The 17,274-nt window shown below is 38.6% G+C and overlaps 1 protein-coding gene across 2 annotated transcripts in view; it reads left to right on the top strand.

Annotated features, from left to right (window-relative positions):
- The first annotated feature begins 5,683 nt into the window (after window positions 1-5,683).
- SLC9A4 (solute carrier family 9 member A4) overlaps window positions 5,684-17,274 on the top strand; it is a 77,003-nt gene continuing 65,412 nt past the window's right edge. For both annotated transcript variants that reach the window (XM_090280370.1, XM_090280371.1), the window contains exons 1-2: window positions 5,684-6,213; window positions 12,979-13,442. In XM_090280370.1, coding sequence (XP_090136496.1) covers window positions 5,829-6,213; window positions 12,979-13,442 — 849 coding nt within the window. In that variant the 5' untranslated portion in view covers window positions 5,684-5,828. The remainder of the gene's footprint in view (window positions 6,214-12,978; window positions 13,443-17,274) is intronic.

The following is a 17,274-nucleotide window of genomic DNA, read 5'->3' as shown; positions in this document are numbered from 1 at the left end:
TACTACTGACCTAAAATTCCAGAGTAATCCCTTTAGTTATTTGCTGTGCAATTGAAAGCTGGTTTTTATTTTTCCTTCACATTGCAAATCTCTTTTTCTATGTACAACTATAGACAGGTAAGTGTCCAGAATCTTATGGTGCCATGATGCCTCATCAATCAATCTTTTTCAAAGAATTAACTTAACCAATAATTATAATTTGGATCTTATTATAATGTAGAAACATCAGGAAGAATTTATTTCAGTTGAACTATGAGGCTTTAACTCCTCATACCAACTTCTTATCAATTGCCCTAAATATCTGCATCTTCTTGGTTCTAGTCAGGGAAACCTGCACAACCCAACATGCATTCTTGAAATATAATATTCTCTTCTTGGAACATCTTTTCTTTCTTGTTAGGCCCAGAACATGTGACAGAAAATTCTTCATATTTGTTGAATGAATGAAGAAAGGCCCTCCTCATCTTCATTCTATCTTCTTCCCTTTTCTTAAACAATTTCTTACTTAGTGCTCCTTATGTGCCAGGAACTGTTCTAAGCACTTTATACATATAAAGTCACTTAATATTCAAAACACTTTTATGTTTATTTTTCTTACATTACAGGTAAAGAAACCAAGGCATAGAAAGGTTAAGTACCTTTCCCAAGGTCACACAGCCAAAAAGCCAGGCCTTCTGCCTCTAGTAACTGTGTCCATAACCACATCATGGTATTGTCTCACCAAGATGCTTTCTCAAGATACAGCTTTTCCAACAGGACTTATTAGTTTGTCTTCTTTAATTTTGACCCTTAGAAGAAAATGGATTTGCTGTGAGACTCTGAAAAGGTAATCCAATGTCCTTATTGAAGAAATCAGATTGTGGAACAACTGAAGCTAGTGGGAAAAACTTTTCATTTCAACATCTATAAATCCAGGGCAGTCACTTCATGCCATGCATTGTGCTGGTCACTGCAAGCTCAAAGATGGGCACGACAGCCCCTGCTTTGATGAGCTCACTCTCTCGTGGGGAGAGACAGGTTAACATAAATCTGAGAGAATCCTCTTCCGAGTGGAAGAAAGTGAAATACTTCTTTCCTGAGTCCCAAAGAACCAGAACATATTACTCAGACCTGAGGCAGTGAAAGGAGATAAAAGTGAGCCATTCCAATCAAAATGAGCTGCATTTACAATTATGCAGATTTGAAAAGAGGGGGTAAGGCTTCTTCCAGGAACTGTAAGTGGTTTTGAGTAAGCTGAGCTGGAGATATAATAAACGGCTAGAACCTGCAGGCCACTTGAATTGTGCTGAACAATGGATCAAAAGAGAGGCAGTTTTTTTATTTTTTGGTTTTTTCTAGAACTGGTTTGTGTGCCACCACTTCCCTTGAATCTAGGATTCACTTGGCTTCATCTGTGTGGGCTTTGACCACTTGCTCTGGCTGCCATAACCTTACCTCTTCCACATCAGATTGGTCTTCTTGGGCAGATGTCCTCGAGCCAGTCCATGAGTATCTATTGTTGAAACACTAGCTTCTTTCCCAGGAGATGGACAGTATCCCTGGGAAGCTAGAATGCTCATGACTTCTCCACATGTGCTGAGGTCATTTTTCATGCAAGGCCTGCAGTACATCCTCCAGTTCTGGCCCTGTGGGCTGTAGTATACTAGGGGGCTTCCAAATTCAAGCCATCATTTCCTCCAGCTCTCTAGCTCTCACTTAAAAAAAACTCTTTCATCATGAATTATAGTTTCTCTGCTGCCTTCTGCTCTAACATTATCTCTCAATGGCTCCTGCAGGCTGCTGTACCTCAAAAGGTTGTGGCTCTTCTTTCTACTTCCAGCCAGTATGAAGCTCTGCAGTGCAAGGTGTGAGATCTGGCTTCCCAGGAGGTATCTTTTTAATATACCTGGAAGTATAAGGGAGTCAGTATCCTGTGAGGCAAATGTGGATGCACCAATAAGAGATAGGAGATGGGAAGGACACTTTCTCTTTCTTCACATTTCTCATAAACCTTCTAAAGCATGGTGATTCCATGTGGCTTTCTGGAATATATCCCATGTGATAAAACAACAAGTTGTATTTTTTTTGTGTGTGTGTGAAGCTATGGTTGAGTCATAACAAATTTGTTCCCTGTCCTGTCTTACTTCTTAGTTTTTTAAACAGCTTTTTGAGGATATAATACTATATGATTCACCCACTTATATACCATACAATTCACCCATTTAAAGTGCACAATTCATTGGTTTTTAGTGTGCTCACAGAGTCATGCAATCATAATCATGAATTTAGAATACTTTATCACCCAAAGAAAACCTCATAATCATAGTCACTCTCTACCCCCTCCTCCCATTTTCTTCACCCCTCAGATCTAGACAATTTACCTACTTTCTGTTGCTACAGGTTTGCTATTTTGGAGATAAAATTAGAGTTTTATAATACGTGATCTTTTGTGACTGGATTCTTTCTCTGAGCATAACTCACCATTTTTTTCTTCAAGTTCATCCATGTTGTGGCACATGTCAGCACCCCCTTTCATGTATGGATATTGTACATTTTATTTGTTTATTCCATAAATGATGGACATTTGGATTTTTTTTTTCACTTTTTGGCTGTTACGAATGATTATGCTAAAAATATTCACATACAAGTTTTCAAGTGAATATATGTTTTTGTTTCTCTTAGGTATATATCTGTCTAGGAGTGGATTGTTGGGTCATGTGATAATCCTTTGCTTAATATTTTGAGAAACAGCCAAACTGTTCCATTTTAGCTTTCCACTAGCATTTTAAAGTCCCATTACATCCTTGCCATTATTGATAGGATTGCTTATTACTTGTCTTTTTGTTTGTTTTGTTTGGTACTTTAGCATTCTTGTGGGTGCGAAGTGATATTTCCTTTTAGTTTTGATTTGCATCTCTCTAATGATTAATGATATTGAGCTTTTTGTGTATTTTTTTTTGAGAAATGTCTTTTTAGATTTTTTTGCCCATTAAAAAATTACTTATTGTTTTTCTATTACACTTGTCCCACTCTTTCTTCCATTGCTCCCCTTCACCCCACCTACCTGTTTTCCCACAGTCAATCCCCACCACATTGTCCATGTCCATGGGTCATTTATACTAGTTCCTTGACTAGACTCTTCCCCTTCTTTCCCCTCTTCTTCCCTTCCCCTACCTCCTCCCTGGTCACTGTCAGTCTGCTCCTTGTTTACATGCCTCTGGTTCAGTTTTGCTCATTTGTTTATGTTGTTCATTTGCTTCCTGTATTAGGTGATACCATATGGTATTTGTCTTTCTTTGCCTGGCTTATTTCACTAAGCATAATTCTCTCCAGTTCCACCCATGTTGTCACAAATGATAGGAGTTTCTTCTTTCATTCTGCTGCATAGTATTCCATTGTGTAAAGGTACCACAGATTTTTGATGCACTCATCTACAGATGGGCACTTAAGCTGTTTCCAACACTTAGTTATTGTAACTAAGTGCTGCTATGAACATAGGAATGCATAGGTTCTTTTGAATTAGTGTTTCAGAATTCTTTGGGTATAATCCTAGCAGTGGAATTGCTGAGTCAAAAGGCAGTTTCATTTTCAGTTTTTTGAGGAAATTCCATACTGTTTTCCATAGTGGCTGCACGAGTCTGCATTCCCACCCACAGTGCACTAGGGTTCCCTTTTCTCTGTAACCTTGTCAGCACTTGTTGTTTGTTGATTTGTTAATGATGGTCATTCTGACAGGTGTGAGGTGGTATCCCATTGTGGTTTTAATTTACATTTCTCTGATGGCTAGTGATGTTGAGTATTCTTTCATATGCCTATGGACCTTCCGTATATTCTCTTTGGAGAAGTGTTTGTTTAGGTCTTTTGCCCATCTTTAGTTGTATTGTCTGTCTTCTTGGTGTTGAGTCATATAAGTTCTTTATATATTTTGGAGATCAAACGCTTGTCTGAGGTATCATTGGCAAGTATGTTTTCCCATATGGTTGGTTCCCTTTTTATCTTGCAGATGTTTTTTGTTTTGTTTTTTTTTGTTTTTATTTTCTGCTGAACAGAAACTCTTTAATTTGATGTAGTCCCATTTGTTTATTCTTTTCTTTATTTCTTTTGCCTTAGGAGATATATTGACAAAAATATTGCTGTGTGGGATAGCTGAAATTTTATGCCTAAGTTTTTCTCTATGATTTTTATAGTGTCACTGCTTTCATTTAAGAGTGTTATTCACCTTGAGTTTATTTTGGTGTATTTTTTGCCCATTTTTAATTGAGCTATTTATTTTTTGATTACTGAGTTGTAAGAGTTCTTTATATATTCAGGATATAAATCCTTTCTCAGATATTTGATTTACATTTTTCCCATTCTGTGGGTTGTTTTTTCTTCACTTCCTTAATAATATAGTTTGGACCAAAAAGATTTTTATTTTAATAAAGTTCAACTTACATATTTTTTATTTTATTGGTGGTGGTTTTGGTGTGTATGACATTATGCTTTGCCTAATCCATTTGTGAGCTTTAATTTTATTATCTTTCTAAGAAGCTACAACTAGATACTAGCCTTTCTTAACTTTTTCTGCCTCAAATTTCTAATAGTCATGTTGAGTTTATTGAAGGGGAATTGTCTACACTCACTAATATCAACTGAGAAAAAAATACATATCATCCTGCAGTTTGACATAAAGCAGTGTTGAGATAGTAAAAATGAATAATAATTCTCATTTTCTATTGAACTCTATTTGTGATTACAACAGAGTTCTTATTTTTTCATATAGAATTAAACATGAAATTAAAAATAATAAAAATTAACATTTATTAAGTGCCAAATAGTATACCTGCTTTATTTATACTCCTAGTCACTCAATGAGGTAGCTATTATCCACCCCCTTTTCATATAAAGACACTTTGAAAAGTAACTAATTGGCCAAGGTCACCTTACTAGATGTAGAACGAGGAGTAGAGTAGAACTAGGAGTAGAACCATAGAACCATCTCAATATGCTTTCATGAGCTCTGTTGTACTGCTGCTTTGGAACAAATAGAAATTAATAACAAAATTTTGATGTGCCATGGAGTTTTTCAAAACTGGCTTTTTACATGTATTTATGGAGCTTGTGCTGCTTATTACTTTTTAAATTCTGTGTAAAGTTTACAAATAAATGGAACTGCTCAAAGAGTCCAGTAATGTGCTCTATCTCCTCCGTCTTCCTCCTTCCTCATTTATAGAGACTATAAGACACAGTGTACCAGGAAATCCCTGGTTTACACCTGTGATCTGCCATATATTGCTAGCTTTTCTTTACTCTCAAAAGCGCCCTGGTTTAGATGATGATACATGGTTTGTCATTGAACATGCCCAGTTGTCCTATTGTGGCTTCCCACTAGGTGTCAGCAGTGTAACCCCTCAGAGAACACTTGGAAAGTCAAATCAGAGCAAATAATTAAATGTAGTCCAAGAGCTACCTGCAAGCCTTGGCCATTCAGAACAAGCGAGAGAGGAGGGGGAGGAGAGAAGGAGCAGGTGCAAGACAGGTAACACCTTCCTGGGATCTGGTAGAGAGGGGAAGATTCCCTTCCCGGCTACAAGGACTCCAGTGATATCTGAAATGAGCACCGTGGTGTCCTCCTAATTTTTCACTCACAAGAGCAAATCAGTGTACAGTGAAATGAGGAGACAGCTTTGAATGAAGAGACATTTTTCTCCTTCATAAATTGCTCTTCAAATTACGATCAGATACAGGTCACACAGGTAACTCCCTGAGTTTTAACAAATCTATCAAATGACTGCATTTGAGCTAGAAGTTGAGTTGCCTGAACATGAATCTTTTAAAGGCTATTTGAAAACATCTACATTCACAACTCAATGACACGCTTGGACTTTTATTGGGATTACCCACGGACTGAATGTATATTACTTCTGAGCAAGCAGAGGCTGCTGTTCTCTAGAAACCTACTCACTTCAGAGGTGTGGCACACCATGGCACGCAGGGTAGGAGAAACCCACAGCATGGGTTTTCAGGTGTTTGTGCCTTTTTGTCCTTGGAATTGGTTGCTACTGCTAGTGGCCCTCAAGTGTTCTGAAGCAGCTTCTGATTTGAACAAATCTACGGATGTCACTGATGTTCGTTTTGCTGCTGCTAGCTCAGAGCTAGATGAGAAGATAACTGTTTTTGCACTGGATTATGACTATGTGCAAATTCCTTATGAGGTCACGCTTTGGATACTTCTAGCATCCCTTGCAAAAATAGGTAAGTCCTCTAACAGTGGGTTGTGCAAGTTGTTTTCTGCCTGAGATATTGTATGTGAACATGCCTTGTAGATGGGAGGTTAGTGGAATTTAGCCTTTACTGCTATTACACCAAAAATTCTCTTCCTTTGACTCAAGGGAAAGTCTTAACTGCTTCTTATAAAGCCATTTAGTGCTTCAGAATTGTGTTTTGAAATTTAAAAGGATACTTTTGGGTCCTGTTTTTTTTTTTTTTATTTCTTATTATTTCAGGATGACAACCATGTGACATTATTTGATATGCAAAAATACCAAGGTTCTATGCTTTAAAAACTCCTATAGAGTAAAGCATGTAGACCTCAGAATGATGGCCATTGGGAATTTCAGGAATCACATAATAATTCTTATGAAAATATTCTTCCTTTATTCTTGCCCACACAGCCAGGCACTTCATCAAAGGTTCCCATTGTTAATTATTTAAAAGTGGTGCATGCTCCTTGAAAACTGACAGAAAACAAGGAACAGGGCAATCATAGGAGGCTCTATGTCCCTCAGCGTTGGGATATGAGGCACAGGAAATGATATGGATCAGTATGATATTGATTGACAACTGAGCCAAATGAATCCAGTGGGGCACGTGTGCTTTTCTTTGTGAATAAAGTGAATTCAGGTTAATGAATTAAATTCTAATCAAGATTCTTTGTGCCAAAAGCCAATGTGATGGTTTACACTCTGTGACCATCTAATTCCTAACTCCACCCCCTTGTCTCCTTAAAACCAGCTTATTTGAAAGTGAAAACTTGATATAATTATCTTAATTATCATGCATAACATAACCTTTGCTTCAGTTATGAAATTTGTTATTTGAGTAGATAAATTGCTTTATTACAATCCATGGTACTCATTTCTATTTTACCTCTAGAATGGAAGTGAGGTATGGGCTGAGCTATGAGACCTGGCAATTAATACCTTGGCATCAGGACTGGGGGCTCTGCCTACTCATTTGACTCCTCATGGGTGTTGGGGTACTGACTCCTTCAAAAGTGCTATTCATTTTGACCTAGTAAGGTATAAATATTAAATGGAAATTGTTAGCTTGAAGAACTCTTGTGTAATTTGTCAAATGCTTAAATTACACTCAGGTTCCCACATCATTTCTAAGAAGTGATCAAGTAAAAATGGTTTTCTAAAGGGATAATATTCTCAGTTCAGAGCTAAGGGACTAATACCTTTGAGAAAACCACATGGCCACTGAGAACATCCAAGGTGATCTTACGTAGAACCTAGATTTTCCTTTGTAAACAATGCTAGAGATTCTCATCACTCTAATCATCCTTTCTTCTTCAAAGTAATGGGTAGAGTTGTTCTGGGTGTCAGGAACCAGATCTGACACTGCCTAGCTAGTCAATTTGTTTTTCTAAGTCTCAGTTTGTTCATCAGTGAAATTATTTTAAAGATTTTTCTTGGGAGCAAATAATGATTTTCTAATGGAAGAGAAGCTTATGTTCTATGTCAATAAACATTTCAGTGCAGAAAGGACATGTTTTATCTTGGTTTTACATTAGCATAAAACATAGGTTGTTCGTTAGAGGTATTATATGTGCCCAGACTCACTTTGTGTAGAAGTTTAGAGTGTTGTAGTGGTTTAAGTATTCTTGATTTTCATGTTGAGATAATTCAATATACTTTAGAAAAAGAAAATAACTTTAATAGGTTATCAGGTGAATTGTGTGTATTCAAGTACAATTTCATTTTTGCTAGTCTTTAGGAATTCAGATTATTTTTACATTGTACAAAAAAAGAAGGCCATGTTTATTGAATATATGCTAGGTGCCAAGTACTGGGCTTGTAGTTTTATATATGGTGGCTCATTCACCTGGGGCCAAAATATATATATATATAAAACTTTAAGACAAGATAGACTTTTTGTAGATTCTATATTATGAAACTTGATCAAAATGTAATTGATAATAATAATTATTATTCATTCTTTTATTCAGTCACTCTATCAAGCCACAGTTACTGAATACTTTTGCAATGTGTGGAAATGACCATGGTCCCCAGCCTCAAGGGACCTAGTTTAATGGGTAAGACAGGTGAACCTAGCACTGCCTGATAGGCACTGTGACAGAAAAAAGTATCACAACTCTCCCCAATATTTTTTAAAACATTCAACTGCATGTTGTAAAAGAATGATATTTTGGAACAAAGATAATACAAAATCACTTCAGACTTTGTTGTTTATCTTTTATTTCAGTTCCACCCCTTGTAACTTTATAGAAGGATTTTTCTGAATCATTAGGCAAAATGGAAAGGAAGGCTGCCTTTGACTTATAAGTAGGACTTTGCTATTTGAGGCCATTTAAGTTTCATGCATTGGAACTATAAGGTCTCAAAGTGACTGATTCTATCACCCATCATAAAAGGGGAGAATAGTTGTGAAATATAAAATGAAGGTAGGCTGTCCTTTACTGTGCCTTACTAACAGGCATGAAGCCTCTTTTACTTCTGCTGTGTGGGTGCAACTTAGTTTAAGGCAGGTGGGTGTTGAATTCACTTCAGGAAACTGGATTCTGGGGAGCAGGACCAAACTTGGGAGACAAAAGTCCTGATAAAATTACACTGTGGGTTCTTCTACTTCTTTTACATTTAAAAAACTTTACTGTGGTTAAAATAAGTTCTACAAGATGAAGAAGATGAGGGAGGAGGAGGAGGAAAAGAAGAAGAAAGAAAAAGAAGAAGAAGAAGAAGAAGAAGAAGAAGAAGAAGAAGAAGAAGAAGAAGAAGAAGAAGAAGAAGAAGGAGAAAGAAGAAGGAGGGAAGAGGAAGCAAAAGTTCTTATTCAGAAATACAGAGTGCAGGACTCTAGAAGGAGGCCTTAAATTGATCTTGAAGCCAGTGGGCTAGGTGTATGGTATGGGATAATGTGTCGTGATATTAATGATATGCCATTGTATTAATCTGCCTGCTCTAGTGCATGGAGAAGTTCAAAGCTGTGGTCAGAGAAACCTATATACTCTTTGGATGGCTGAACCTAAAAATTTCCTAAGAACACATTTAATGGTTCTTCATAGTCTGTAGGAAAAACCTACATTTCTTATGTTTGAATTCAAGGCCATCATTGTTTGGCTTAAAAGTCATTTTCTAACTCTTCTCCCAATATTCTTCCCTATTCAAAATTTGCTCTAGCTAGGTGGATCTCAATAAATGTCAAACATACCCAGCTGGACCATTCCTGTCTCTATTTTTTTCTGGAATTCTCTCCACCTAAAATGTCTTCCATTCTGTTGTCTAACCATGTAAGTCTTAATCATTCCCTAACAACCTATTCCACTTCTACTTCCCATGTAAAATCTTTTGTGATGAATATTTAATCTATTTATTCATTCATTCAACACATAAATTCTTCCAACAAAGAGAGTGGCTGTTATGCTTTAGAAGATATAAAGGTATCTATTATTCTGCATGAGTTCAAGAAGTTTAGGGTTTAGTAGGGGGCAAAAGTCATGCACAAAAAATGGTAGAAAAAGATCAATGTTGTTAATAAACAGGTACAGACAAAATGTTATAATTCAGAGGAAGACATGTTATTACATTATTACTTTTTTAAAGTATATTTAATAGATTTTGTTGTTACAGTAGTCCCGATTTGTTTTCCCTTTGCTCCCCTATGCCCAGTACCCCCGTTCCCTCCAACAGTACCACCCTAATTAGTTCATGTCTATGGGTCATGCATACAAGTTTTTTGGCTTCATGCTTTCCTATATTATTCTTAACTTTCCCTTGTGTATTTTGTACCAACCAATTATGCTTAATCCCTGTATCATTGTCCCATTTCTCCCTCTTCCCCCTCCAAGCTGATAACCCTCTAAATGATCCCCATATCTATGATTCTGTTCCTATTCTGGTTTGCTTAGTTGGAGTTTGTTTTTATTTTTTAGATTCAGTTGCTGATAATTGTGAGTTTGTTGTCATTTTAATGTTCATAGTTTTGATCTTCTTTTTCTTAAGTAAATCCCTTTGATATTTCATATAATAATGGCGTGGTGATGAACAACTCCTTTAGCTTTACCTTGTCTGGAAAGCACTTCATCTACCCTTTCATTCTAAATAATAGCTTTGTTGGACAGAGTAATGTTGGTTATAGGTCCTTGCTTTTCATCACATTGAATATTTCTTGCCAGTCCCTCCTTGCCTGAAAAGTTCCTTTTGAGAAATCAGCTGATAGTCTTAGAGGCACCCCTTTGTAGGTAACTCTTTTCTTTTCTCTTGCTGCTCCTTGGCATTTTAATTGTGATGTGTGTTGGTGTGGTCCTCCTTGGGTCTAACTCGTTTGGGACTCTCTGTGCTTCCTGGACTTGTATGTCTATTTCCTCCACCAAATTTGGGGAGTTTCCTTCATTATTTTCTCACATAAGCTTTCAATTTCTTGCAATTCCTCTTCTCCTTCTGGCATCCCTATGATTCGGATGTTGGCACATTTAAAGTTGTCCAGAGGTTCCTATGCCTCTCTTCATTTTTTTCAATTCTTGTTTCCTCCTTCTGTACCCGTTGACTGTTTTTTTTTCTCCCTTATGTTCCAATCACTAATTTGAACTCCAGTTTACTTTCCCTCACCATTGGTTTTGTGTGGATTTTCCTTCGTTTCATTTAATATAGCCTTCACTTTTTCCCTTATGTGTTCGCCATACTTAAGCATATCTATCAAGTCTGTGAACATCTTTAGCAACAGTGTTTTGAACTCTATGTCTGTTAGGTTGGCTAGCTTAGTTCTCCCACTAAAACCTCAATCCATTCCCTCTTTTGGGCCATACCTCTCTGTCTCCTCATCTTGACAGGCTCCTGTATTTGTTTTCCTCTGTGTCTTAGGTAGAGCTGTTGCACTTTCTACATTGTAAGGGGAGGAACCTTAGGTATTCATCAGTATGGAGCGACCTGTTTCATCATGTTGTGGTGCTGTATGTGGGGGAAGGGTTTGTGAGGGAACAATGCTGCTTGCTCAGCACTCGCCCTTTTTCCAGGCTCTTCTCCCACTTCTGTATGGGACCTATGCCTCTCTAGCTCTTGCCCTGGTTGTCATTCCCAGAGTGGGTGGGTCTGCATATGTTCTAGGACCATGGGGGCCCTTTAAAAAAGCAGACTCTCCTGAGAGACCCCCACTGGTTTGCATAGTCAGAAGCAATGAGGCTTTATTCTCTTCTGCACTGGAACCATGAGCTGTGCCATCTGGTCTGGTGCTGGGAGTGCTCCCCAGGTGTCCCTCCCAACTTTAAAAGTTTGACTGTGCTTTCTGCTGGGCTGCTGCTGCTGTCACCACACTGTGTTCTCTCCACCCTGGCTCCTACCCTCCTACCTGTCTGGATGAGTATTTCTTCTTTCTATCTTTGTTTGTTGGACTTCTAGGCAGTTCAATTTTCTGGAACTTCTGGTTGTCTCTAGTTTTGAGGTGGCTGTATTCCTTTTTAGTTGTGGAAGGAGATGCGGTGTATCTGTCTAGGCTTCCATCTTGGCCAGAAGTCCCGACATATTATTTCTTTTTGGAAGAGATCAGGAAAAGCTTAACATCAAAGATTGAGCAGACCCAAAAAAGTTTGAACAAAAAATAATTTAGGTATCAAAAATAGTATATGAAGATAAGAAAGGGGTTCTCCATAGTGAAAGTGTGTGGCTGGCTGTAAAGTAGGGGGTATAAAGATAGAGCTGGTGGGGGTATTGGCTTCGAGGGTGCCCCCGGGGGACCCATTGTGCTCTGCTCACTTACTGTATTTGCTGCATATGCAGTAAGCATGTTATTGTATGCTTCTGCATTGTATTGTTTTTTGTTTTCTTATTTGTTATTATTTTGTTTCTAAAATTTTGTCAAGAGTTGGAATTGTAGAAAACATGTTTGATCCTCCACCTCACAGTACTTCCCAGTAGGCTGATTAGCAGGGATGCTCAACAAATACTGTTAGTGCAGAATGCATCAGAAGCATTGTGTACCTTCACAGTCATAGGTGGGAAATGAGACCATCAGATACACATGGTGTAGGAAAGTCATTTGGCAGCAAGATGTGAAGTGAACTGGTGAGTGGAGGGCTTAAGGGTGAGATAAAAAATTGGGAAGACAATGCAGTAATTAGGAGTAGAAATGGGGGGTCCTAAGTAAGGGTGGTAGCTGTAGAATTGGAGAGGAGAGGATGGACTTTAGGGATATCTACTGAGAGACATTACTGGTGAAATAGGGAGCTGATTGTATTAAAAAAAAGGTGATGAGGAAGAGTTCACGAGAATGGGACTTGACTTCCCTCTTAAGTGACTGACTGGATGGCAATATCATTGATTAAATAAGGAAAACAAAATAAAGGACTTTTAATTGTTGTTTATTTGTTTCACAGAGAGGGAAGTAAGATAAACAAGCTGAGGTTTAGGCAAGGCTGAAAGACTCTGCATGAGCTTTAAATGCGGATTTTGCCTGAAACCAGACAGTCCCACTCTCTTCTCTCAAGTGCCTCAGATCCTGTAAAATGGGGACAGCAGGAAGGGAGCAAGGACTACTGGCTGAGAACATTGATTCTGTGGCCCATACTGATGCTGGCATGTTAAGTGCTTGGTCTTGTGGAAAGCCCCTACAACACTTCTAGTTCCTGCTACACATGGGTGCTGAGGCTCAGAGAGGACAGACAGCTTGACCAGGGTTCCATCTGCTTGGCTTTAAAAGACTTGTACACTCATATCCTGATATCTTAGTGGCCAGAACACTATTATTACTAGTGGACAGATAAATGTGGTTTTCTTCCCTCCCCAGGCTTCCACCTTTACCACAGACTGCCAGGCCTCATGCCAGAAAGCTGCCTCCTCATCATTGTTGGGGCTCTGGTGGGTGCCATCATTTTTGGCACAGACCACAAATCACCTCCAGTCATGGATTCAAGCATCTACTTCTTGTATCTCCTTCCACCCATCATCCTGGAAAGCGGTTACTTCTTGCCCACCCGGCCCTTCTTTGAGAACATCGGGTCCATCCTCTGGTGGGCAGGCCTGGGTGCCCTGATCAACGCCTTTGGCATTGGCCTCTCTCTCTACTTCATCTGTCAGATTGAGGTCTTCGGCCTCAGCGACATCGACCTGCTTCAGAACCTGCTGTTTGGCAGCCTGATCTCGGCTGTGGACCCGGTGGCTGTGCTGGCTGTGTTTGAGGAGGCACGAGTGAATGAGGCACTGTACATGATGATCTTCGGGGAGGCCCTTCTCAATGACGGCATTAGTGTGGTGAGATATCAATGCCACGTCTCCAGGGAGCTGAGGGTCCTGATGGGGCTGCAGGCAGGAGTGTGTTTTCAGGGCTAATGGGGAAGGCTGAGCAGGACTGAGCCACAGCAGGACAGAGATTGACTTCCGTCAATGCAGTATGGCCCAAGTCTAGGTGACTTCCCTTAGGATAATTGCTCACAAATACTGCTTGTCATTCAATACTCAACTACTTTAAAGAGCAAAAAAAGAAAGAGAGCAAATCATTCTGTAGTTATATTCAGTTTTTCACTTAGCAAACAGAAACTGTCTCTAAAGGCTAATCTGGGCTTATACACTGGGGTAAGCTATGGCTTACATGTTTATTTTCTCTCCTTCACAGGATCTCAACCTCATTCCCTCTGTATGCTTATTAATTTTTTAACATGATGCATTAGATGATAAAGTTAAATAAAAGATAGGGTTAAGGGGAGAGGTGACAGAGGATTAGGGAATGACACCTGATACTAAACAGTTGAGATCAATAACAGTTTATCAGCCAAAGCCCCAGGGTGAGGAAGAACACTGCACACAATGCAAGGTCACATAAGGGTGCATTCGGAGTAAACAATTAAGGGTGTGAAAAGCAGACTATGTAATGTTGAGAGGATGGAGTACCTCTTGGTTCCCACTGGGTGATGAGATTGGTTTGTTTGAGGCACTGTACATGATGATCTTCAGGGAGGCCCTTCTCAATGACGGCATTAGTGTGGTGAGATATCAATGACACGTCTCCAGGGAGCTGAGGGTCCTGATGGGGCTGCAGGCAGGAGTGTGTTTTCAAGGCTAATGGGGAAGGCTGGCAGGGGCTGAAACCCACTACACAGGAATGATCAGGAACTGTGCCTGGTCCCCTTGATAAGAAAGATTATTGGCTAGGGGACCTTATCCAGGGGGTCAGATTGGGGAGGGGACTTGCAGCTAACCCACTCGAGGCCCTCCCCCTTTTACCAAACATCAAGGTAGAACATAATATTGGACCTTAATTTAAGTTCTTATACTATGGCTGCAAATATTTTCTAGGAAGTCTCTGTGGGCTTACATTTCTACAGACAGTATATTGAAGGCATATTTCTTGGTATTACATCAACAAGGGACATTGTTTTCCAATTTAATGAGCAAAAAAAGATTACTCATGTTTGTTTTAATCTGCATGGTAATATCAAGCATCTTTTCAATGATTGTGGATCATTAATGTTTCTCATGCTGTAAATTGGAAGTTTGTATCCTTTTAGGGTTACCAGGCTTAAAAACAATGCAGGACACCCAGTTAAATTTGAATTTCATCTCCAATAATTTTTATAAGTATGTCTCAATTATTGTAGACAAATATTGAGTCTTGTAAATTTTTCTTGGGAATGACTTGTTTTTATTTTTAATTGGTTTGTAGGAACTCACTAAATTATGCACATTTTAAACTTCCAAATATTGGATAAAAATCAAGTATTTTCTCCCATTCTGTCACTTACATTTTTAAAAGATTATGATATCTATTATTTTTTATAAGTTTTAAATTTTTATAAAATCGAACCTAACTAAAGCACTCTTTTATTGCCTCTAGTTTTCTTATTTTGTTTTTGGAGATTGTGCTTAGCAAAAAGATATGCAACCATTATGTTTTCTATCTTTCCCCTTTTACAATTGATTATTTAATTCACCTGACACATAATATTCTATCATGAGGACTTTATGCAAAAATAGCTAGTGTAGAGGGAATAAAAGCTATTGAAAAATAATCCAAGACACCAGGGTAGAATCACCAAGTGAAGGAGGCCAGTATATGAACTCAGAATTTAATTTATTCATGACTAATAATAACCTTTAGCCTATGGACAAGATACTATTCATCAGGCCAGCACATACTATCCCTCTGGGTAAAAGTCACCAAAAGCCTAGTCGTCAGAAAGTAGCCAGGGGAGCCTGGACTCCAGATTGCTGTAGGGTTCATGTATTTGGTTCCTCAGAGTGTGGACCTCAAGCCCTGTGCCTCATCAGTGCCCTGGTGGGTTTGATGACTCCTCAGATATTCATACCCATCCCAGACCTACTGACCCAGACTCTCTAGGAGGGGAACTTAGGGATCTATGTTTCTAATAAGTGCCTCAGATGATTGGTGATGTGTGAGAACTACTGTTTTTTGTTCTGTTTTGTTTTGTTTTGCCTTTAGGTTGAGAGAAGTCAATTCATCTTGATCTAAAATGAAGATACATATAGAACAAGGACTGTAAACTTTCCTCAGACTGGGCTAGATTAGTCTCTGAGGTTTCTTTTCCCTTGCTCATTATTTCTTTAGATATTTTTCTATTTTTGATCTTGTTACAATAGAATAAGTAAGTGTCCTTGTCTGGGAATCTATTCCACCTATTAAGATAGCTTCTCTTAGCTACAATGTGTTCACATCATAGTTAATTTCCCAGGCATAATATTATTTCATTTATATCTGAGTTCTTCAGGAGGATTTGTTTACTGAAATCCCCACAACTGGTAATACCACAGAAAGTGATCATCTGTAATAACAATAACCACCTCTTGGCAACCCATTCTGAGGTAATTACTCAAACTTTCCTTCATAAGTTATTAGAGAAATCTAGAAATGACTTTCTTAATACTAACTCTTTAGTTTTCACAGAACATACTATTTCTTTTTTAAATTAAATCTTCACTGGAGGATATGTTTATTGATGAGGGAGAGAGAAAGAGAGAGAGAGAGAGAGAGACATCGATTCGTTGTCTCCCATATGTGCCCAATGGGGGCTAGAACCTGCAACCTTTTGGTATACGATATAACACTCCAACAAACTGAGCCATCTGGCCAGGGTGACATACTATTTCACCATTGGAAACCTTATGATACAAAAATTTTTGCAGAGAAATAGTCCTTATTAATTACCAGTGAAAACATTTAACTTTGCTGCTCTGAACTTGAGAATCTGACCTCACCCTGAATTTTTGTCTAGGTTTTGTGTGTAGAGCCAATTGCAGCTTGACTGGTTGGGGTTTTATTGCTAGCAACATTTGTCTAACTTTCCCAAAGTTTAATTGCTTCCACTTGGACATTTTTAAAATGATAATTTTGAAATAAAATTATAATAATCCAGTAACCAAAGTATCTGCTTAGGGCAATGCCCTGACCTCTAATGGGCAGAGCTGTTGTTGTGTTGGCTCTGGGGGATTTACCCACACGTCACTCCAGAGTCACTCTGTGGTCACCCATAGCACAGTGAGTATTAAGTGTGTGCTGGGCACTTCTGCATTCCTACATGAAACCAGAGAAGCCCCAGGGCCAGATTTAGAAAGCAGTTTGAAAGCAACTGGTATTTAATGAAGTCCAGTTGTATTTTGAGCTAAGGGCCTTGAACTCACCCTTTCATTGAAGAAGGACCTTCTCAAGGGCAGCAGTCATAAGCATGCTCTTTCAGCAGAAAGTCTGAGTCATCTAGAAAGTGACCTGTGATTTGTGGGTTACATGTGACAACTCCACAGGCCATTATCTACTAAAGAGTTTCCTTCTCACTAAGGAGAAAGTACTTCTCCAGAACCGTCACAACATTAATATATATGATTCTCCAAGTTTCTTGTCCCATTTATTTTTCCCTCTTGCTTAATATTTTAATTTATGGCTCTAATCACCAGAACATACTTTTAATGACAAGCAAAGGGAGTAGAGACAAAATCCAAATAAATGGCTTTAAAATGATAGCTGGTATCTCCAACTGAATCTCAGGGCCAAAAATCACAGTAGGAAGAAAGGTGCCACTACTATTTCCTGGCCTTGTGTAGGACCACCTTTACATTTATAATTTTATTAAATCTT

This window comes from Furipterus horrens, unplaced genomic scaffold (genome assembly GCF_987537825.1).
Source record: "Furipterus horrens unplaced genomic scaffold, mFurHor1.1.pri manual_scaffold_6, whole genome shotgun sequence".
NCBI classification, from domain to species: domain Eukaryota; kingdom Metazoa; phylum Chordata; class Mammalia; order Chiroptera; family Furipteridae; genus Furipterus; species Furipterus horrens.
Note: the sequence above shows the minus strand (reverse complement) of the source record. Positions and strands in the feature narration are given on the sequence as shown.